The sequence below is a fragment of the Strix uralensis genome, chromosome 26 (assembly GCF_047716275.1).
Source record: "Strix uralensis isolate ZFMK-TIS-50842 chromosome 26, bStrUra1, whole genome shotgun sequence".
NCBI classification, from domain to species: domain Eukaryota; kingdom Metazoa; phylum Chordata; class Aves; order Strigiformes; family Strigidae; genus Strix; species Strix uralensis.
The window spans coordinates 4,543,676-4,566,458 of NC_133997.1; the positions used below are offsets into that span (position 1 = coordinate 4,543,676).

Here is a 22,783-nt window from a genome sequence, read left to right on the forward strand (position 1 = left end):
TTTTTACAAATCTGTGAACAGCAGGATATAACGATACACATTCTTGTTTTCCACCCACCAGCTATTCCTCACCACTGGATTAGAAATCCCAGTTCCCAGTTAAAAACTGTAAATGAACAAGATAAAGTACGCTAGCCCTGTTTTCACACTTTGCAGCCCACTGTCTTTACCAACAGATCCGACGGACAATGCAACTGCATTCCTGGAAGGCATTTCCCTATTTCCAAGTCCACGTCTCCTTTCACATATCCTCCCACTTCCAGCCTCAGCAGTCTTGTTTGATGTCAAAGACACTCACTGTACCTCTTGACCGTCCTTGCTCTAGTATCTTTTCTGCAGTAGAGAGGATGAGTAAAAGGTAATATGATACAGGCAGATTCGCTGGACACAGTCAACATTTTTCTTTTGCATATGGTACATATTGTGAAATCTCCAATACTTATATACATTTGAAAAGGTTTATATTCAAGCCCCAGGACACAATCCAGTTCTCAGTACAACAAACAACAGAAGCTGAATGCAAAACCTTTCCAGATACACTTGTACCTTGCATAACATTCTAAGATTAAAGAATACCATGGAAAAAAGACCCATACACATAAACTGAGAAGTGGAAATAGCTTTGCTTTTTACTATAAGTGTCATTTAAGGAGGTATGATACTCAATCACTGGAAACCTGTGATTTGAACATGAATTTATTCATGCTTCTGTAGTAAAGAATGTTTCTTGGTTGTCTTCCTTACGCTAACAGCCTATACACATGCCTTGAAACAGTCAACATTAGTTATCTCCATTAGCGTGTTTTATCTCACCACAATTTGAGTCATCTGCTAGCGACTGCGGTACCTCACAGCATCTCAAATGATGCAATTTAAAGCTCATGAATTATATAATGAAAAAGACCAACTGCTGAAATGCTATGTTGTTCAGCGAGACCAGTTCTGTCAGATGAAACACAGTCTTCCCCCAAATAATGTTTAAGTATAGAAAAATCTTTCACTGTGTTTGACTTAGTTTTTCATCACTTAAATTTCAGAGGCGAAGGAAGAACTTAACTTTACTTCTAAGTGATGAGACACACCATGAATCAAAAGTGTCATAAATCTCATTATCACTCCTGTATGGAAGCTGGTAATTGGTGCAAGACAAACAGCTTAAGCTGTTCAGATAAGTGCTCTTGCTGAAAATGCACCAGGAAGTGCTTTTTTTCAGCTAAGCACGAAGGTTAAAATCACAACAAATGCAATGAAAGAATTTAAAGTGAAATCCAAGCGAAGAGGCTTGAAGGAGCACCACTCCACCAAATCCCTGTTAGTACCTAAACAGGGCAGGGATCTGACTTTTAGGGACCTTGGGCAGGCAAAGAGAACATCATGCAAACAGGCGAGACAAAACGTGCATGGACTTCCTTTACCCCACCGTACATTGTCACGACAGCTGGAAATCATAAGGGGAGTCTGGTGCTGGAAAGTCTCCGAAAGAAACTCTTTGCTTCTAGCAAGATGAATAATACACCTGATCCCTAGTTGTGAGCAAACACTACAAAGGAATAATTAGAAACTATCTGACCTGAAACCCACATGCCCATTACTGTGGTATTTTTCCACCTACCACAGGTGAAACAGAAGATGGGCTGGACCTGGAAGGGGAGGGGTGGAGTGGCAGCACAAGATGCTGATTTATAAAGCACTAGCAAACAGTGCTCTTTCTCCACAGGCTTTGGACAACAAACTCGCCCTGCCTGAAGGATGCCGAGGTGCAAGCAGGATTCCAGCTAACATCTGCTTGCCAGGCGAGAGGGAACTACAACCTCTGTGAGCTTGTGCACTCCAATAGCCAAAACTGCTCTGAGCCACTTCAGTCTCCAGTTGGGCTTTTGCTTTTCATCCTGAGACTTTAGCTTGGCTGTTTCACTCCATCAGGAAAGGAATAAACTCACCAAGATGGTAAAGGTGAGTGCACTGTTCATGGAACTGCTGCTACTGCATATGTGTTTCTTCTTAAGGACAAGTATTCATTTAAGTTTTAATATGTATATGTATATTATAAATACAAGCTAAGTGAAAAATGGAACTAATACTAGACACAGTTGGGCATCCAGTGTAATGACTAAAATTTTCACTGTAGATGGGTATGCACCTTTAATCCTAAAAATTAAAGACATCAGATTGGATAGGGAAGAATTCTAGGACTGGTTAGTTTCATAATCAACAGTTTCATGAACACTATCCCTTTAGCAAATGCCAAAATCTGATATTTTATGAAAACGTGCAGGTTAAAGGCTAAACATAGATGATGCATAGAAGTGATCAATAGATTTTACCAACTTCTTTAATTTTCTTTATTATTCTCCTCCATCTGCTAAGTTCTCACAACAGATAGTTGTTTTCTTTCTCTCATGGTTTCTCTACTTTATGGGGATTTGAAAAACTGAACAGATTTTTGGGTGGGATAGTTGAAGAGAGAAGGAGGAGAAGGAGGAAGGTGAAGGAAGAATCCCAATAGATAAACCAGATTGTGAATCTTTGGCAAGGTAGAAAAAATAGAACTTCTTGTAAACAGACATGTCCTTTATCTGGAATGTGTCATCAAGCAAATTCAAGTGCTTTAGGAAAAGGATTTCAGACATTTAGCTCCCCAAACTACTCACCAGCTCTTAGCCTTCCCTTCCTCAAGATACAATGTCAAGACTTAAACATTCCTCTAATTAAAGAGCATCTGAGGATGAGATGACACTTTTTAGTTCAGAATAATATTAAGTACTAAGATGTCCCAATCCTTTTTTTTTCCTGTTGTTTCCATTACTTGAGCTCTCTGGTTTAGTCTGTATGTAATTAAGATGTCTACACTCAACTCATCTGAAATATTACCTCTGCAGGAGTCCAAACACTGACAAATGCCCTCCAGAGTACGTATGTACTCATTAGACAGCCAGCAGCAGCCTACGAGCTCATCTGTCCCACTAGTAAAGCACACCATCAGATAAGATCCAGTATGACTCTCATGAGCTCTGGTGGTTAATCTCTAAGGAAGCCTCTGAAATGGGGTCAACCAATAGTTCTTCTAAGGCATGGCATGTAGTTTACAAGATAATTAGGATCTGGAACGTTATGATTATAGAAGCTGGTAAATTAGCAACACAGGAAGTTTGCCCTTCAGACTACGGTATTAACTTAAAGTTGGGAAACAACAGAACCCCCAAGTTATCAATAAAAGCAAAACATTGTCAGAGGTTTAGCAGCTGCCCTTGGTTAACAGTTTCCTGTACCTGGTACTAGATCAGCAAAACCAAGTGAAGAGTTTGCTAACTCCCTGCCAGTTCTAAGCTCTACATGAAAAGAACCAGACTTGCTTCTCCCTGGCTAGCAGTGTGGTTCCATTCTCGCTATGTGATCAACCGTAAATCTGTAAATATAAATGTTGATTTTAATTTTAAAAGAAAAGTAAAACTTGAAGTCACGTATCTAAAAGGCTCCAGGAACAGACAAGTTCTCAATGAATAATTTTTACCTCTCCTTTCATTTTAAAAATCTTCTCCTTTTGCACTGACCTCTTCTTGGAGCTGATAAATGATAAAACACTTTGTTTTAAACCATAAACTACTAAAAGAGTTGCACATCTCTAAAGGAATCGCTGTAATTTACATCTGCTGAAGACCAGATTATCATCACTGTAATACACGCTGGAGAGATCTCAGGATAAGACAGGAGCTAGCACTCTAAGTTGCCAGGAAAGAAGAGACAGTAGTAATTTGTAGCTTGTCTAAAAAAAAAAGTAGATTTGTCAGAGTTTGACTGGTCTGTGGTGTTTTATACTGTTTCCTTCAAGTCCCAGAAGATGTTCATCACAATACCAAAACCTTATTTCTTTTACAGAAAAAGTCTGACGTTTACTCGGTTGAGATCTGTGGGACGAAAGATCTAGAAAAAACAGATATTGGAGATGAAGAGGAGAAGTACAAAGACTTAAAAGGCAACAAGAAAAAAAAGAAGGCAGAAGACCTTAAGAAAGAAGTGGAGCTGGTGAGTTGCTAAGGTCCCATTAGAGCTGGCAGGACAGCTCCTCCCCGCTGTCTGAACGGCCGGTGAAGGGGAGTGAAATGCCGATGCACTGTCATTTTAACAGAAGACACGCTGCGCTGAAAATCCTAACACAGGGAAGGATTCACTTCCTCACGCTCCTGAAGTGTGCCAGAAAAAAAGCTGTGCATGCCTGTAATGAATTAATTAAGCCCCTGTGGTACAGAACATTTTCTCCCCAAAACGCAGTTATTCCCCAGATGGAATAACTGTAAATCAGTATTTTCTGTGAACTGCCACTTGCACAGTCAGCCAGGGAAGAGGGAAAGGTAGAAGCACAACATTTTGCTCCACAGCTTTCTAGTAGATCTAAAAGCATCCTTCAGCTTTAAGCACAGGGAATTTTTCCCCCCAAAACTAACTGCACTGTATTTCAAGGACAGTGCACTAAGCTCAAGAAACCTGTATTTTACTTCTGGCTTGCTACTGACCTGCAGGCTGATATTGGAAAAGTTTCTTCCTCTCTATGTGTTTCAGTTTCCCAATCTGAAAAACGAAGGTAATTATACTGACCTCTTTTCTGAATTGCTTTGAGAGCAACTCAAAGGAGAGGCTATTTATGGGCTAGATGGTATTTCAAAGGTAAGAAAACCCCAAAATGGACCATCAGTTTACCCACCAGGTTTCCAAGATCTACCCAGGACTAGCTAAACAATTCTCAGTGTATCTTATCTTTGCCACCAGGGGATGTGACATTACTCTCATGTTTCTAAAGAGAAACCAAAGCACAGACAAGATAATTGACTCATCCAAGTACCAATGAATCATTCTGTGAAAACAACTGTGAGATCTCTCAAGCTCTTGGCTTCTAAATCTCAGCTCAGCACAAGATATAATTAGGTCAATGATACCACAGAGGTGTCACTGCAGGGAAAGGAGAAGAGCTTTGAGATTTCCCTCTCCCACACCCTTTTTACCTGTGGTTAGAACCTGCTGTTTCTTTCTACAAGACTGTAGCAAATAATTTCACATACCCTACCTTGTCAATCATGTGCAAAGATTGTTGTCACACACATTCTGACACCACACCCTTTCCTTCTATCAACATATTGCCTATGGTACTGAAGGCTTGAGTCCTGTAGCATGTAAAGAGGAACTATTTATCTAAAAGAAGCACAGACATTTGTGGCAAGCAGTATTAACATGAAAACACCATTTTGTTCTTGTGACAGATTTGCTGGAGGAGGGAGCTATTTACAACAGTACTCTCAAAACTAAAAGAAAATATCATCTTCCAGTGAGAGATATTTTGCTTATCAACATGCACATTGTCTATTCATGAAAGTGAGATGTCATACTAGCAACTGGATCCATGGTCCCAGATCCAGGCAGTTTGAACATTCTCCAGCTCCTGAAATAAAAACTTCAACATTCTACTTCTGACATTCTTCTGACATTCTACTCACTATCATTTTCTCTTTCTTTTGGAATTCAGGATGACCACAAACTCAGCGCTTCAGAGCTGGAGGAAAAGTATGGTACAAGCATCAACAAAGTAAGTCTGTAGGGCATCATTAAGACACTGCCTGAATCAGTTGCCTTACTTTGCCTCCGGCTTATCCAAAGCTTCCTAGAGGCAGTAGGAAAGCATTCAAATCAACAGACTCACACACAGATGTATGTGTGGACGTACGCATGCACGAGTATGAGGCACTAACTCCCAAAAAAGCCTAAACGAGCAAGTCTATGTGCAGCACTGACCTGGATTTAAACTCGAGTTTCTCTCAAGTCTGAAGAAGTCTGATCTACTGTTTGGAAATCAAAAGCCTTGCACAAAACATGACCTCAAAGTTGGCACCAGGACCTCAGTTTTTCTAAAGTTTTTATCTGGTATTTGATTTCACTACCATTACTTTTTCACTAGCAGTATCTGTAACAATTTATAGCAAGAGTGCACACTGGAAATTATTTTATCTTGAAGGAAACACTAGATTTGAGAAACTATACACCTGAGTCCCTTTGACACCTAACAATCGAATGAATATCAGCCTTGCAACGTGGCCAGAGTACATACAAGAATTTCAAGAAACCCATGAACTACAAACGTCTTGGTGGAAATACAGAAACAGCAGCAAAAGAACTGATGTCTGGTTTTCCCCAGCTTTCCAAACACTTAGTACAGGTATATGCATGAAAACTCCTAAAGGACACAGCCCCAAATTCAATGCTCCAGTAAAGAAATATCTGTTTCTTCACAGCAGATAATTAATAGTAGCCACTCTGAAATCAGAACGTCTAGATTACTGCAGCCTATCTGTGACACAAACAATATTTAAGGAAAAACAGCATGTGAAGTTTGTTCTGAGTTGAGATAAAAATCTGGTTTTCTGTGACTTCATTTTAAAAATGTCATTTACTTTTGCAGGGTCTCTCTAGTGCAAGAGCAGCAGAGATTTTAGCTCGGGATGGTCCCAACTCACTCACTCCTCCCAAAGCCACCCCTGAAATTGTTAAGTTCCTCAAGCAGATGGTGGGAGGGTTTTCCATCCTCTTATGGATAGGAGCTGTCTTCTCCTGGATTTCATTTGGCATTCAGCTTGCCCAGGGAGCTGAATCACCCTTCGACAACGTAAGTAGTTGAATAACCACAAAATGAGTATTTGACCCTTTGACAACCTAAGTAATTTATGTACTACTTCACAGTTATTCAGTAACTACAAGGAGACTTTTTATTCTTTCAGGACTCTCCCTCTACGACTGAATATTTCTGATAAATGCTCAAATACCTGACATACCACTTCCACCGCAGAGTGCCTATCCAAAGGTTTTATAACCACTACCCATGATCATAATACTTGAGTACTCATAAGAGCAATACTAAAGTCCACAAAGGACTCCAGAGTTGTTGACTCCAATTCCCTTATGAGTTACACTCTGCTAGGAATATAATTTTTGGGTTTGTGTCAGGTATAGATTAGAGAAGGCTTTTAGAGAGCTGGGAAACTTGCTATTAAAAGCCCTTTTCATACTCAAAAAACTTGATCATTAGCAGGGCAAAACTTGAAAGTTCCTTTCTTAAGCTGTGTTTTAATCTGACCAATACCTCATTTTAAGAGTCTCCTGAAACAACATAGAACTATGATTTATTCTAGCAGAGGAATTGCTGGACACTTGTCTTAAATTAACCAGATTATGTCTTTTATTGATTAGCTCTACCTTGGAGTAGTCCTGGCACTGGTTGTCATCCTCACTGGTATCTTCGCTTACTATCAAGAAGCTAAAAGCACAAACATCATGGCCAGCTTCAGTAAAATGATTCCACAGGTGGGAATAACCAATGCATTTCATTTGAGATAAAAGTTCACTCTAATAACGCACCTCAAAACGACAAAAGCACGATAAGCTCAACTGGAATGTATCTCCTGGTAGGAGGTTTAAAGGATGGCACAATGCCAATTTTTGTCACACTTATGTCTTTCAGCAAGCTCTTGTCATCAGAGACGCAGAAAAGAAGGAACTGCCAGCAGACCAGCTGGTGGTTGGAGACATCGTGGAAATAAAGGGTGGAGATAGGATCCCAGCAGACATTCGTCTGATCTTTACTCAGGGTTGCAAGGTAAACAGTACTTTGAAGAGCATGGGGAAAGAGGAAAAACATGGTTTAGAGACTTTTATTACATATAAAGAATTTCTGCGCCCCCAATATGAGTTATAAGAGCTTTAATTAGACATAATCTAACTAAATCATAGAGCACAGAAGCTATACTGTGATGCTCAGCTCATCTAGGACTAACATCTCCACTCCCTAAACATCAAAAGGAGCCATTAGGTCCACATCATGTTCTAGCAACGCTCTTTACCAGGACAGAGGCAGAAATACCAACATGGTATTACGTTTCCATGGATCTGGAGGCAGATCTTCAAACCACTTTTTCATTCAGGCTGCTACTGAAAAATCCCACTGACACACACACAACACTGACTGAACTAAATTCCCAATAGATTCTCTCAGTGACAACAGCAACCCTCTTGGAGAAAAGGCAGAGATTACGGCCCTGTCACTCACTGGTTGTTAAACGTGCTGCCGTCTTCCCTTCTGGGCTAGACATAACTGCGTGTTACTAACTTTAATATGGGCATGTCTCCGTTTCATTAAAGGTGGACAATTCTTCACTCACAGGGGAATCAGAACCACAGTCCCGTTCCTGTGACTTCACCCACGAGAACCCCTTGGAGACCAGGAACATTGCATTCTACTCCACCACCTGTGTGGAAGGTGCGTACACAGAGAAGGGCCTCCAGAAATGTCACCTGCACAGGGTGCTACATAAGACTTCTAACTCATTTTAAGCCATCCTGCTTCAAGGAATTCCAGAAAGGTTTAATTGCTCACAAGAAACTATTGTCCCAAGCACACCAAAATACAGCCCTAAGCACGAGGCTGGCCATACTTGGTATCAACTGGCAAGACGTTTGTTTTAACGCCTGGCCTGGTTACAGGAGCAACAATCAAATAATTGCAGTTTCCTTGTGGTCTTTCCATCACTATCTCTAGGAATGTCAAGTTGCAGATGCCTCTAAGTACTTGTGGATGCTTCCGTGCGAGGGCTCTGCACACATAAACACAGTGTTCCTATTCTCAGCGCTTAAAGGTGTGTGTGTCATACCTGACAAACTATCTGCTACGAGACTGTACAGTGCCCAGGATAACACTACATTCCTACTGCAATGCAATCAAAAAAGACTCTAAGTAATGAAAATAGCTTCCTTTCCCTTCACCTAAGGGGAAGAATGTAATTCTGGGATGAAGTCTCAGTCACATTAAGGCTGAGAAGGGTCTTCAGCAATCAGTGCAGAAGACAGGAGTGGTCTCTCCTGGAGCTGACAGTCTTTCATTCCTTTGCAGGCACTGCTACTGGCATTGTAATCAACACCGGGGATCGCACTGTCATCGGGCGGATTGCCTCTCTCACGTCGGGAGTAGGAAATGAGAAAACACCCATTGCTATTGAGATAGAACATTTCGTCTACCTGGTGGCAGGAGTGGCCATTTCCATCGGTGTTCTCTTCTTCATTATATCTGTTTCTATGCGATACAAGATTCTGGACTCCATCATCTTTCTAATTGGCATCATTGTGGCAAATGTGCCAGAGGGACTGCTAGCCACAGTAACGGTAAGTCTATGTTTGAATTCACTGGTTGCCACTGCATTCCTTCAGTCATTACCATGGTTCATCACTCGTAAGTTCATTACAGTGCAACGCTAACCAATGAAGGACAGATGAGCTATTAAGTGACTTGGCCAAGTTGAGTTTGAAATAGGGGTGGTGTTCTCCATGAAACTGAAAGCATAAAGATTTCATCTGGGAATTCCGGCATAACTGAGCTATTAATTTTAAAAGCTGCAGCACAACAATCCAGTTTGAAATAAGGTTCTTCAAGTACCATTCTCCCTCAATTGCTAACCAGTAGAATGATGTGACTCATTTCCCCACAACCTGTTCCTATCTGGAAATGAGGATATTGTACCCTAAAAGTCGTATGAAAATTCCACTTACTAACACCTATAAGGTATCACTAAAATATTTGGCTGAGAAACAGCACACCTGCTAAGCACTGTTAGCTCTAAAGTACATCAACAACAAACAACCAGCAGTACTGCAATAATGAAGAGAATCATTTCAGGACTCATTAAGTTGGTGATTAGGACCTGCCCCCCACCACTGTAGGTTCTTCCATCTAAAACAGCCTCTTAACTGATATATCATTCTTATTCCTAGCAGCAGGCAAGTAGGTTCCTCTCAGCAGCAAGTGTACTTGTGCTAGTTACAGTCAAACCTCTAACCTTAATAATGCTATTAAAAAAGACAAAAAAAAAAAAATGCACTGCAGTCAACCAAAAGATAAATTTTTTAAAATGTTCTCTTCCTAAAAAATCCAACACAAAAAGCCTAGCAGAAATATGTAACCTCGTTGCATCATTCTGTAACTGTACCTCACTTACAGCGAGCTGAACTTCTTTACTTCTGCCAGGTGGCCCTGTCTCTGACAGCCAAGCGGATGGCAAAGAAGAACTGTTTGGTGAAGAACTTGGAAGCTGTAGAAACACTCGGTTCTACCTCCATCATCTGTTCCGACAAGACAGGGACCCTCACACAAAACAGGATGACTGTTGCTCACCTCTGGTTTGATAATCAGATCTACTCAGCTGACACCAGCGAAGATCAAACAAGTAAATATGGCAATGGGGGATCTGGGAAGGGGCAACTACTTGGATTGAACCTGGGATGTTTCATACCTACCAGCTGTCAAACTGCTGTCAATGCGAATGTCTTTTGATAGCTGAACCAGAAATGTTGTCCTTCCACTAAGTGTAGTGTGCAACAGCAAAGTCCCTTCTTAGCCAGGTAGAGATGAGAAAAAGAGAATTAATATTTGAACTCCACTCACAAAAAGTTAAGTCTGAAGGAAGTTCTAATCCTTTTGCCAACAGTAAATTTAGTAGGGAAATAAACAGAGAAACATCATCTAAGCAACTTTGCCAGAACTGCTAACCGACGGATGTAGAGGTTTGCATCGAATTGTTTTTCCATAACAGAACCTCTCAAAAGAACGATTTCCTTCTGCAAATAATTCAATCCTGTTGTTTCAAACTTAAGCTTCTACTTCTATCACATCATATGCTTAAAGGATGCAATGTGTAAATGTGTATTTTGCTTCCTTCTTAGCCCAGCCTTTTGATCAAAGTTCTCCATCATGGACAGCATTATCAAAAATTGTAACTCTCTGCAACCGGGCGGAATTCAGACCAGGACAGGAGAATCTCCCAATAATGAAGGTACTGCCTGCTTCACATCGGCTTATTTCTCTTCCTCTGAGAGAAAAATACATGGGAGTTGTTCTGTTTGACTTTAGTAATCTCCATTTTACCATGCCAATCTTCTAAGTTACTGTTTATAGTAGTATTACTGCTATACACTCACAAAAGGTACAAGATCACTCAGTTTAAAACCCCCACAGCCAAGAGCATCTATCCCTACAAGGAAGAAGGCAATTCAAGTGGCAAGAATTAGTACACTAGTAATTGCTACACTATTAATTTAATATAGCAAAATAGAAAAGGTAAACATGCCTTTACACATGACTGCTGAAGGTAGTAAATTCTGGTGACCAGAATACCAGGCGAAATCCCTGATATCTACTGTTTACTCCATCGATGCCTTTCTCGGTCATTTGATTCTGTGCTTCAGTTAGCTCCCCCGTACATGCCTGCCGCTACCCTAGAACTGCATTAAAAGCCACCACACAAACCTGAAAGTGATCACAAATCTTGTGCTTTCACAGAATCAAACACTAATTTTGTCTCTTTGCTGTAGCTTAGTTCTAGTAGCAAGTGCAAAACAGATGTCCTACATTTTTACTGTAATAATTTTCCAGGACAACTTGAATATAGCAATATAGAGTATTAATATGCTGCTTAAGCATATGACATGTTATAGAATCATGCAAACTCTCCTGATGGAGGTGCAGAAGTATGTGTGCTATAAACCGTTTCTTCTTCTGTGCATACAGAGAGTTGTAGTAGGTGATGCCTCTGAAACAGCTCTGCTGAAGTTTGCAGAAGTCATTTTGGGTGACGTTATGAGTATTAGAGCACGGAACAGGAAAGTGGCTGAAATTCCTTTCAACTCTACCAACAAATTCCAGGTGTGTTTCATTTTTGGAAATTATGCCAGATTGTTTCCAACTTAAACTGTTTCTATCACTGGGTTTAATGCAACTATTTGTGAGCAAGAAATCTTAATGGGGTAAATTCAATGACAGAGGAAATTTAAGCTATTATAAATATAGTTCATTCCATTTGATGGAATGTATGATATCTTCAAGCAAAAGAAGAAACATTACTTCCATGCAAAGGGACAAAAACCAGAAACAAATGAGGATCATGTATGCTCTTTCAAATAATTTCATATTTGTGGCACACAGCTTTCCATTCATGAGACTGATGATCCCAATGACAAACGTTTTCTGCTGGTGATGAAAGGTGCCCCAGAGAGGATTTTAGAGAGATGTAGCACCATCATGATCAACGGCAAAGAAGAACCACTGGACAGTGAAAAGGCAGAAGCTTTCCAAACAGCATACATGGAGCTGGGGGGCTTGGGAGAGAGAGTGCTGGGTGAGTCCAACTAGAGGGGCTGTCGGGGAACTGTGGTGTAAAATGGCGTTTTAAATCCTGGTACAATCCAGCGTGTCTGGCCATTATTCCTCCTGCAGTAGAGGGAAAAAGGGGAAGTGTACAGCCTCCTTAGCAGAGCATTAAAACCACATTGATGTGCTGTGGCAGGGATGTCCTTACTGCTCTATACTGATGTTGATCTGCCACACCGAGCAGCCAAAAACCCCCTAAGTAACCCACAAAGGAAAACACTCTTCCCTGCTGGCAGTATCGCTAACTTTGCCACAAGAAACACTGACTCTCTGTGAACTTTGATGTGAAGGTTACAGTGGCAGGTTAAAACAAAATCCTCCATGAAAAGCTAATGGTTAAATACACTGGAGTTCTATGGACAAGAGCAAAACCTGATGCTATATAGCAAGGTCTCCTCTTTCTCCCTCTATTTCCTGTACACACATCAACCTAAGTTTCTTTTCAGGTTTCTGTCATTTGTACCTGCCTGAAGATGAGTTTCCAGACACCTACCCATTTGACACAGATTCCATGAACTTCCCAACCTCCAACCTGTGCTTTGTTGGGCTCTTATCTATGATTGACCCACCTCGTTCCACAGTGCCAGACGCTGTCTCAAAATGCCGCAGTGCTGGGATCAAGGTAGGGATTTTACAACGAAAAATACAGTGATTCTACAGAAAGACTCATGATAATATAACCTTTAAGATCTTGTACCATGTTGTCATTAAGTATCTTTCTACCAACAACTCCAAAAATCTAAATGTTCATTCATACCATTCTACAATTGTAACTTAAAGGAAGTAATTGAAGGTCCCAAGAGGCAAACCAGTTTAATTTAAGTGGGAATCGGACTATAGGAAGTGCATAGAACCCCAGAACTAGAAATCCTAATTTGGAAAAGCTCAGATACTGTCTCATCAGATCCATTTCTAGAATATAGAAACAACACCAGCTAGAATTACTTACTTGTAAGCAGAGTAAGGTAACAGAAACAGTTCTTGAGAAGGCATTAGGATACAGGGCTACACCTGTTATAAACTTCCATGCACAGGAATCACTAATCTCAAAACTGTTTAAGTTGAAGCTGAAGCATTAATTCTCCTAATTTCATTCCCAGGGGACCCACAAGTAAACTGTCAGCTCTAGGCAGAGAGGCAATCTAGTTACATAAAGGAAATCAGTATTCGGAATTACTGATCTTAGATGAGATGAACCCCAAGTCCCAACCCTGATGAAATTTTCTGTAGTCTGAAGACAGATCTGGCAATTGGCAACTTTTCTTCAAGAAAAACAAGGAAAAAAAACTGTGTTTTATCTGTCAGGCCACCTTAGTCACAAGGATCCATTTTAAGATGCAACATTCTAACAAGCTCTCACCTTTAAGTATACCCAATATAAATTCTTATATAAAGGCTTCTTTATTCTGCATTATTCTAATGTGGCTGCCTGGGACAAGTTCTTCCTTTACAGCCCTGATAAAATAGCACCCGTAGCAAGAGGTAGAGACCAGATGTCAATATAAAGCCAAGTAATTAATAGTCATAATCTGTCATTATTACGTACATAGCACAGCTTTCCACGTTCGGATTCTAAACCGCTTCTTTATCTGCCACAATAGCTATTTCCCCTTATCTCACACCAGCCATTGCATATACATTTGTCACTCTGGCTGAATGCTTGTCCCTTCCTCAGGTTATCATGGTCACTGGCGACCATCCAATCACGGCCAAGGCCATTGCCAAGAGCGTAGGCATCATTTCAGCCACCAGCGAGACCGTGGAGGATATTGCTAAGCGCCTCAACGTTCCTGTTGAGCAAGTCAATAGAAGGTAAGAGCAAACGGAGTATAGGGGATACCCGGGGGTTCATTTTCAGAACTCTATCCCTTCTCCCTCCACAATGCTCTTATTGCCCATTTCTACATCACAGCTCCTTTTTGCTTCTCTGGTTTTTGATACATTCCCAGCCACTGCATCCATCCAACGTGTCATCTCCACCTAAGTAACTATATGTCTAGATCAGTGGCTCTCATTTTCACTGGCCCTTCAAAAAAAGACCAGTAAATTATGCTTTGCAAATCATGTTGGACTTTGCTGTCACTGTCCATTTGACAAAGCACACACATGAAAAACAAAATTTAAGAGCACGTGACCTAAGGACCATCAGTCCAAATTCCTCTTTCAGCCATTAAATGTGAAAAAAATAACATCATAAGAGAAAGATAAAAGCTCTTTTCTGTAAAGATGTCTCCCTCCTCCACTGTCCCACCCTCCCACTCAGAGTCCTCTTTAAAATGCATTTTCTGCTGTTATATCTGCTCAGGAGGAAGCTTCAATTACTCCCCTCTGTATCTAGGTAACTGTAATTCACTCTGGATTTCTACAATGGCTTTCATTCAACACCTGCTGATTAACAACTAATGCTTCTGAAATTAACTCAATTTGCTGCCTTCCGTACTATCAAGCCCCATACATTCTATGAGTGTGCTATTTTTATCTCAGCCTTTTGATCTGAAAATTTACCCAGCTTTCCCCTGGCTCTTGCAGAGAAGCTACAGCAGCAGTAGTTAATGGGATGGAGCTGAAGGATATGAGCTTGCAGCAGCTGGATGAAATCTTGTGTAACCACTCGGAAATAGTCTTTGCTCGGACATCGCCCCAACAGAAACTGATTATAGTTGAAGGCTGCCAAAGGCAGGTGAGTAAGAGGTGTAAAAGGTTATACACAGATACGGCTACAGGGCACTTGTGAGGCAGTAGCTTTCCACAGGTATCATCCCCGAGACAAGAGAGTGGAAGCCAATTTCCAATGCTCCCGAAGCTCTGTTTATACTCTTTTCACTGTGCAAGAACACTATCTAACAGATTGCCACAAACACTGTCTGGACAGAATCCCAGCTACTCAAATTCCTGTTACAGGCTCTGAACTCCTATTGACAAAATGAGCTTTTCCTAAGTCTGATGGGCTTGGAGCTGTACCGAGGCCCTGTCTTTTGCATATAATTCTGAGAAGCTGCTGCTGTGCTGCACATAATGCCTCCTGGGCAGAGGCTGGACACTGTATGGGAAGGAGCCTTCCCTCAGGAATTCTTTAAACCCAGATAAAAGCAACATGTTACCACATCCTCTCTTCTTATCTCTTGTGGCCATTTAGATCTATGCACTTCCCACCCACAGGAATGTTTAGAAGCGAAAGTATGAATCCCACAAAATGTCATAGCATGATTTATGTAGGACCAAACCTTATCTATGTTACTTTCAAAGACTGTAAGACAACCCACAGAAAGCAGGATTTAAAGAGAGTTTTTCCCATCCATGGGCAATGTTACATAAAGGAGCATGGAGTGCCGCCAGCACAAGAGGCAGGAAGGAAAGAAATGACACGTGTAGAGCTCTGAAAAAGATGCAAATTGTCATTAAAAGATTCTCCCTTCGGATATGGCATCGTCCAAGTAGATGCTGTGAACTGAAAGCCACGCTACTGTTGTACCTGAACTTTGCAGAGAAGGAGATGCGTCAGAAGACATTATTTCATTTTTATAATTATGCCAGAGCTAAGCTTTCCAATCAGCATTATCAGCTCTTTGCATTTAAGCCTGAACTGCTTTCAGGAGAGTAAAAAAAAAAAAAAAAAAGGGATAAAATCTTTCAATTTCATCTCTTTTTTTATTTTCTTTTTGTGTAGTCTTTGGCAGATTGGGGGTAAATGTGTTCTGCACTGCTTAGACACCCACCCTCCTAGTAGATTGTAGATTTGTCTCTTTAAAGATGAAAAGGAACACCCTCCCTGCCTCAACTCAAACCAGCCAGTCTACATGCTATGTTTAGTATTTAGAGCTTCTAAGCCCTTCTGTACATGGCATTATTTATAGGTAGCGACACTGTGCTAAATCCCCACAGGGACAGGACATTCAGTATTTGTATTAATCAGTTTGTCAGGCTTTTTTTCCCCACTTGGAACACTCTGATTGCTATCAAGCCATGAACTTTTGCATCAACTATAACAGGAACTATTTTAGCTGCAGTTGATGGTTTCATTGGAAGACAACAAAGAAGCAGAGTTGAATAATCAGTGTTTTCCATCTATTGGATTACTAGCACAATTCTAGCATAGCCTGGCAATGACCAGAAGTTGTTGGGATAGGATGAGAATAGTCTTCAACTGAACAGTTACATAATTTACAGTTAAGATGAAAACTGAATGAATCTATAAGCACTTCACAAAAAAAAAAAAGACAAGGACAGAACATGTCGTGGCAACCAAATCTCCCACAGATGCCAGAGATGACCCTGGGTCTGCCCAGACAGGGGTAGACCATATATTTATAGACAGTCTACATTTTTAAGCCCCCTTATATTCCACAGAAAGAAATGATCAGATTAATTGCATTTTAAGTGCCTCTAATTTAGATGTCCTGCTCTTTAGGATGTAGTAAATCATATCCCTGAATTTCCCATTTCTCTCTGCTATGAAGGGATTCTAGATGACAAACTCAGATACAGACATCTATCACACAAAAGCCTGAGGTTGCCGTATCAATCCTATCTAGTGTCTTTCTGATCACTGGCTATGTTTTATGTGGGGACGAAAAGGATTCAGAACTTCATATCAGCATTTTTCTTCTAGGGATTTAAAGACAGGGAGTGTGCCGAGAGCACTGTCCTTAGGGGAAGGTAGCACCATCTCCTCAAAAAACCCACATCTGGATCCTTTTGTGTATTCCAGGGAGCAGTTGTTGCCGTGACTGGAGATGGAGTCAATGACTCCCCCGCTCTTAAAAAAGCAGATATTGGAATTGCTATGGGTATTGCTGGTTCTGACGCAGCTAAAAATGCAGCTGATATGGTACTGCTGGATGATAACTTTGCTTCTATTGTCACAGGAGTGGAGGAAGGTAAAAATAACATTGCTATCCACTTTCTTAGCTGAAAGCTGCTGTCAGCCACACAGCACTAGCGGGTCCTCCTGATCCTTCCCCTCCTGCACTCACCCCCCACCCCCCTTTTTTCTTTCTGGATTTGATATTTGGAAAAACTGGAAGTTAATTCCATTTATACACACATGACAAACAGACAATAAGGAACTCGTCCCCCTCTCGCACACATAGCATCGGTCTGCTGTCACTGCTTGTTCAAGCTCCAGACAAAAGCGCTTCCCATCTTGCTCCTACACAGTTGAGCCTCACAAAGGTACAAACTGTTTTCTTTAAGTTTTCACTCTATTACTTGCTCACGCATCACCTTCACCGTGCTCCACCTACAACAGTAACACACATGCTACTCTTCTTTCACCCTAAAGAGCTCGTGTTTTCCATTAAAACTACAGCATACTGCAGAACAGGACTTTTTCCTCAATCTTTTTCATTGAAAGAGATTTTTTATTTTTACTCGAATTTTCAGAAGGCTCTAAGGAAAGGTAGGTTAGTAGTTTAAGAAAAACCACCACCTAAATGCATGAGGAAATGTATGAGGAAAGCAGACATAAGTAGTGTTTTCATTTCATTTAGTTAAATATTGAAATTTTTTCTGGAAAACACTGTTGACAATCAGCTTTTACAGAAGCGTTTCCTTTTCTTCCAGGCCGCCTGATCTTTGACAACCTAAAGAAAACAATTGCCTACACCCTGACTAAGAATATTGCTGAGCTCTGCCCCTTTCTCATCTACATTATTGCCAGCATTCCAATGCCCATCGGCACTATCACCATCCTATTCATTGACCTGGGCACAGACATTGTAAGTTGGGGTCTTTTAAGTTATTTTCTGTGGAAATATCATGACAAGTGCTGGGTGCAAAGGGACAGGCAGAACACGGGAAGATTTTTTTGCCTTACCCTGCAGCTGAATAACAAGATAGTGAAAGAGTAGAGGGCTAGATTAAAAGCAGCCAGGCATAGAGAAAAGAGTAGAAAAACAACCTGCAGAGGGGGAGTGAAATGAAAAGACTTCTGATCCATGCTGACAAGCAAAACTCAGCACTGTGCAAAATAACAGTGTGTTTCAATGAAGAGATCATACAGATTGCTGCAGTCACTAAGGGGATGGATACCAGACATCTCAGAGCCCAGGCCCATGGACCTGAAAGACCCCTTAGTGTTTTCAGCATCCTCTAAGCCCTCTGTACTGTCACATGATCATCAGACCTATGAAACAGTTTCAGACTTCCCTCAAATCCTTTATACATCTCAAGAGAATGCTACACGGATCCTTCTTTTGTTTGCTCTGTATACTGAAGAGGCAGAACTACCTGAGAACTGGAACTTTTCTGATAAGCATCTGAGCAGCAGGCAAATGTTGCCACCAAGACTCTGACGGTTTATTTCTGTTGTAGATCCCCTCTGTTGCATTAGCCTACGAAAAAGCTGAGAGCGATATTATGAACAGGAGACCTCGTAACAAAAGGAAAGACAGGCTGGTGAACGAGCAGCTTGCTGTGTACTCCTATCTGCAGATTGGTAGGTTGGCCTGTTCTCTGAAACGCTGTCTTGTATCAGCAAACCAAGACAGACTCAAGTTGATTCATTTTTTAGAAAAGGGGGAGCTGAAGCTCAACTCCTTCCTCTGCCTTCCTACGCAAACTTCTAACTCCCTTCTGTTGTTCATTATTCAACAATACAAGAGGTTTTTATCTACAGAGGTCAAGAACCTTAGAGCACCAAGAGCTCTAAAACCACCTTTAGACTCATGGCAAGTTTCATACCATAGGAAATAGGTCAAGACTGACATCCAGCACATTGCCAGCCCTCCTAAATTTTGCTTCTTCCTAATTTCGACCTTTTTGCTTTTACAGGTATCATGCAGTCAGTGGGAGCCTTTATAACCTATTTTACCGTGTATGCTGAACAAGGTTTCCTCCCTTCCACGCTGCTTGGCGTGCGAGTCGACTGGGAAAACAATGCCATTAATGACTTTGAGGATTCATACGGACAGGAATGGGTAAATCGCACTGTGTCTCACCCAACACTTTCTTAAAAATTCTATACTCTTCTCCAAAATAAAGGATTATGGAAAGAGAGAGAGATTTAAATGCAAAAATACTTAGTTTTCATCTAATGGTCCCTCAAGATAGACTCTTTAGAGCTTCCTGCCACCTAGCTCTTTCATTCAGACTCCATTCTTTCAGTCATTCATTCTACGATTTGCCACCTTCTGATTCAAAGTCCCTGGAAATGGACCTTCTTCTCTGGTCTTTATGTTTAGACCCATCATAATCGCTCAGCCTTGATTCTGAACAGAACTACTGTAAAGTACTTGGCTGACTCTCCCTCTCCCTTTCACTCCTCACTCCCCCCCACTCATTCTGCAGAAATCACAAGACACAGAAGCCATTAATAAATCAATATAAATACCTCCTTACACCAAGCTCATGCTTCAGCCTCGTGACTCATCCACAGTACCTAGCGGACTAGAACAACTGGCCCAAATCTGATCATTATGTATATAAATCTGGAATAACTCTGCATTTACACCTTCATAACTAAAATCCTACTATCAAGGTTTGCAGTCACTTGCACAAGATGTGAGGGTCCGATAGAACACTATTTGATTTTTCTTTCGCTTTGCAGACTAAACACCAGAGGATGTACCTGCAGTGGACTGGCTATACTGCCTTTTTTGTCAGCATCACAATTCAGCAAGTTGCTGATTTGATCATCAGGAAAACACGAAGAAATTCCATTTTCCAGCAGGGTCTTTTCAGGTAAGTTTTGCAGAATCTTTACCTGACACGAGAGGCTAAGTTAGCCTACTGCTAATTTTAGAACAAGGTTAGCTCAGTGATTTAGCCCACTCGCATTCAGCCTTTGAACAAAGACCAAATCTGACTTCAAGCAGCTGCAAATCTCAGACAAACATTTTATTCTGCCTCCCCTCACCCCCTTTCCTACTTCATGATAGGGGTTTTCTTTAAAGAAAGATGTTGTACTTGTTACTCTGAAAATACATCAGCTTAAAACTAACTCTCCACTCATTAAAATGTTTCCTACAAAAAAAGGGAGTTTCCTCTCCAGTTTATTTTCTTAAGTTCTTTATGTAGTTATCAATAGAGAGCACAACTGGACTTCTCTAAGATAAGTTTAGCCTCTGAGGAGAGGAGATACCAGCTGGTCAGACCCCCTGAGAGAGTGCTGGCTGCCTCTGCAGAACACTCTGCACCCTTCAATCCCATGGAAGCCAGGGAGTTAAAAATATCTATTTGGGATGGAGGCCACATGTAAAAGCTGGCATTTAGAGTATTTCCAATGGGAAAGCAAATAGTTTTCCTTTCTTTATCTGCAGGTACAGAGCCTACACCTATGTACATTTCCTTCTTACATTTACATCTGAGTCACAATGCGCGCATTCACAGCGCAATAGAAGCCATGACTAACGCACACTGCATGTCTGCCTAAAGCTTGCTTTGATCGAGGGAGGTCAGGAACGCTACCAGGAAAGACAGGGGCCTACCCAACGAAAGCCGGTCTTCCACCTGCTCCCGTGTCTGCAGTGCTCACCGGCCGATGCAGAGCATCCGAGCTAACTACCAGAGCACAACCCCAGCCCCAAGCGCGGCACGGCTGCTGCTTTATGCTGCGGCATCACGTTTTTATGCCTGGACAGAGGCACGTAACCCTTCCTCTTCGGTTCTCTTGTAGGAACAAAGTCATCTGGGTGGGTATATTTTCCCAAATAGGAATTGCTCTGATTCTTACCTACGGTCTCGGACATGTTACAGCCCTGAACTTCACACCGCTGAGGTGAGTTTTGATGCCAGCGTGCTTCCCCTGCCCTCCACACATAAATGACACAGACTCACCATTCTGCCAGAAACAGACCAATGGGAGCGGGATGCCCATGCAGCACAATTCCAGGATAAATATTTAAGAATATTCATTACGAAGAATAGGGTAGACAATTTCTTGACCAAAAAGGGAATTATTTCCATAGTTTCCACAAAACCAAAATCCACTACTTCTTCTACTAGATTTACTACCAAGGATCCAGCAACCTACTTGTGTAGAGCAAACATTTTGATATTTTTTCCAGGATTCCCAGTGTTTTGGAGAGACTAGATAGCATTTCACTTATTTTTATGCAAGCAACTTTTATTTTAAATATACCACTGTCAGAAATTTTCCATTCTTCTGCCATCTTCAGAGACTGTAATACCACCAGGCAACATTACCTTCTGAAGAGTATCTGGAATAAATTACTTCAGTAACTACTTAAGATTGGGACGCTTACATGCACATCATCATATTTCTAACCATTTGAGTGCTTAAGTTAAAGGAAAAAAAGCTAAAAAGGCCAGATTCTCTTTTGTGACATCAGATAGAGACCCCAGAAATTCAGCAGAGTGGTTAGATGCATCTGACTGAGAACCTCTTCTCCCACTCCCAGGTTTCAGTACTGGTTTGTGGCTGTACCATTTGCCATCTTGATATGGGTCTATGATGAAGTCCGCAAGCTGTTTATCAGGAGATACCCAGGAAGTAAGTAGATTTTTCTAGTTTAGCATTTTAAGATAAGGTGTCCTTTCCTGACCTCTCCCTCATACACCTACCTTCGCTGCTGCTGGCAGGTGGACTGCTTCAAAATGGACCATTTGTTCCCAGTGATTACTTTTCCTTTCCGAGGAAAAAATAACTGTTTTTTCCCCCCCCTTCCCTTCTCCTACTACAGGCTGGTGGGACAAGAACATGTATTATTGAAAGAGTCCTTATCACTGGTTGTCTTCCTCCCTGTGGAGAGCTTCTTCCCCACCTGACACAGCCTCTGCTGCTTTAATGTCCTGTCTGTGCAATATCAAGCATGGGTTTGCCCCATGAAGGGGTGAAGAAATTTCATGAATTTAATGAAGAAATAAGGACTTTAGAGGTTGATAAATTACCTCCCACTGTACTGTAAAGCTGAAACTTGTCTAGAAATTGAAATGCTACCTATTTTTGTAACAAGCACAATTTTCTCTCATTCAAAGATGAACTTGGAGAGTACCCCAAGAGGAAAACATGCATAAAGGAAAAAAAAAAAGAAATGCATATAATCTAAGGCATTAATTTGCACTAAAGGTGGTGTTTGTCAATTTTCTTTTTTTGGTGGAACTGAATTCCAAGTGAGTGCATACATAGATCTGTATTACCTTACCAAGGGTAAAAACGCTGTATAGGAATAATTTGATAATAAAACTTTTTCCAGAAAACAGTTCTCCATCTTATTTTCTTATAAAGACTAAAAGAAACTGAGTGGAACAGGAAAGGATCTAACCTCTGCCAGGTCAAAGAGGAAAGAAGTGCACACCTGCTTTTTTTTGCCCCCATTAACAGACTAACATATTTCAAATGCCCGTTCAGCTTTGACAAACACATCTTGAAAGCCAAGGCACAGCCAGTGGATTTGAACACTTTGAGATAGTCACTTGCCAAAGGCCAAAGGCCACAATCTCTATAGCAAAACAGACCTTAGCATGCATTAAATAGCTACAGTTAAAGTTCTATTTGAAACCAGGTCTTTAATGTGGTCATTTTATCAAGAACCAGTAGGTACCACATCTTGTTTAGACAGAGGCTTTACCAATTTTAAAGCAAAGGATAAA

At 41.1% G+C, this 22,783-nt stretch overlaps 2 protein-coding genes across 2 annotated transcripts in view; one reads left to right on the plus strand and one right to left on the minus strand.

The window, feature by feature from the left end:
- LOC141935161 (uncharacterized) overlaps window positions 1-22,783 on the minus strand; it is a 98,677-nt gene that overhangs the window by 20,286 nt on the left and 55,608 nt on the right. The window lies entirely within an intron of this gene.
- ATP12A (ATPase H+/K+ transporting non-gastric alpha2 subunit) lies at window positions 1,733-22,390 on the plus strand. The gene is made up of 23 exons (XM_074894802.1): window positions 1,733-1,953; window positions 3,877-4,023; window positions 5,516-5,575; window positions 6,446-6,649; window positions 7,231-7,344; window positions 7,502-7,636; window positions 8,179-8,296; window positions 8,927-9,195; window positions 10,055-10,253; window positions 10,750-10,859; window positions 11,594-11,728; window positions 12,008-12,200; window positions 12,679-12,854; window positions 13,908-14,044; window positions 14,762-14,912; window positions 16,941-17,109; window positions 17,795-17,949; window positions 18,545-18,668; window positions 19,004-19,149; window positions 19,779-19,912; window positions 20,847-20,948; window positions 21,592-21,683; window positions 21,874-22,390. Exons 1-23 carry the CDS (start codon window positions 1,945-1,947, stop codon window positions 21,900-21,902), a joined length of 3,108 nt encoding a protein of 1,035 aa, XP_074750903.1. The 5' UTR covers window positions 1,733-1,944; the 3' UTR covers window positions 21,903-22,390.

Excerpts from the sequence above, each read along its gene's own strand:
- ATP12A (XM_074894802.1), top strand. Across the intron at positions 6,650-7,230 it reads CTGAATCACCCTTCGACAAC|CTCTACCTTGGAGTAGTCCT; the intron begins GTAAGTAGTTGA and ends TTTATTGATTAG. Across the intron at positions 19,150-19,778 it reads ATTCATACGGACAGGAATGG|ACTAAACACCAGAGGATGTA; the intron begins GTAAATCGCACT and ends TTCGCTTTGCAG.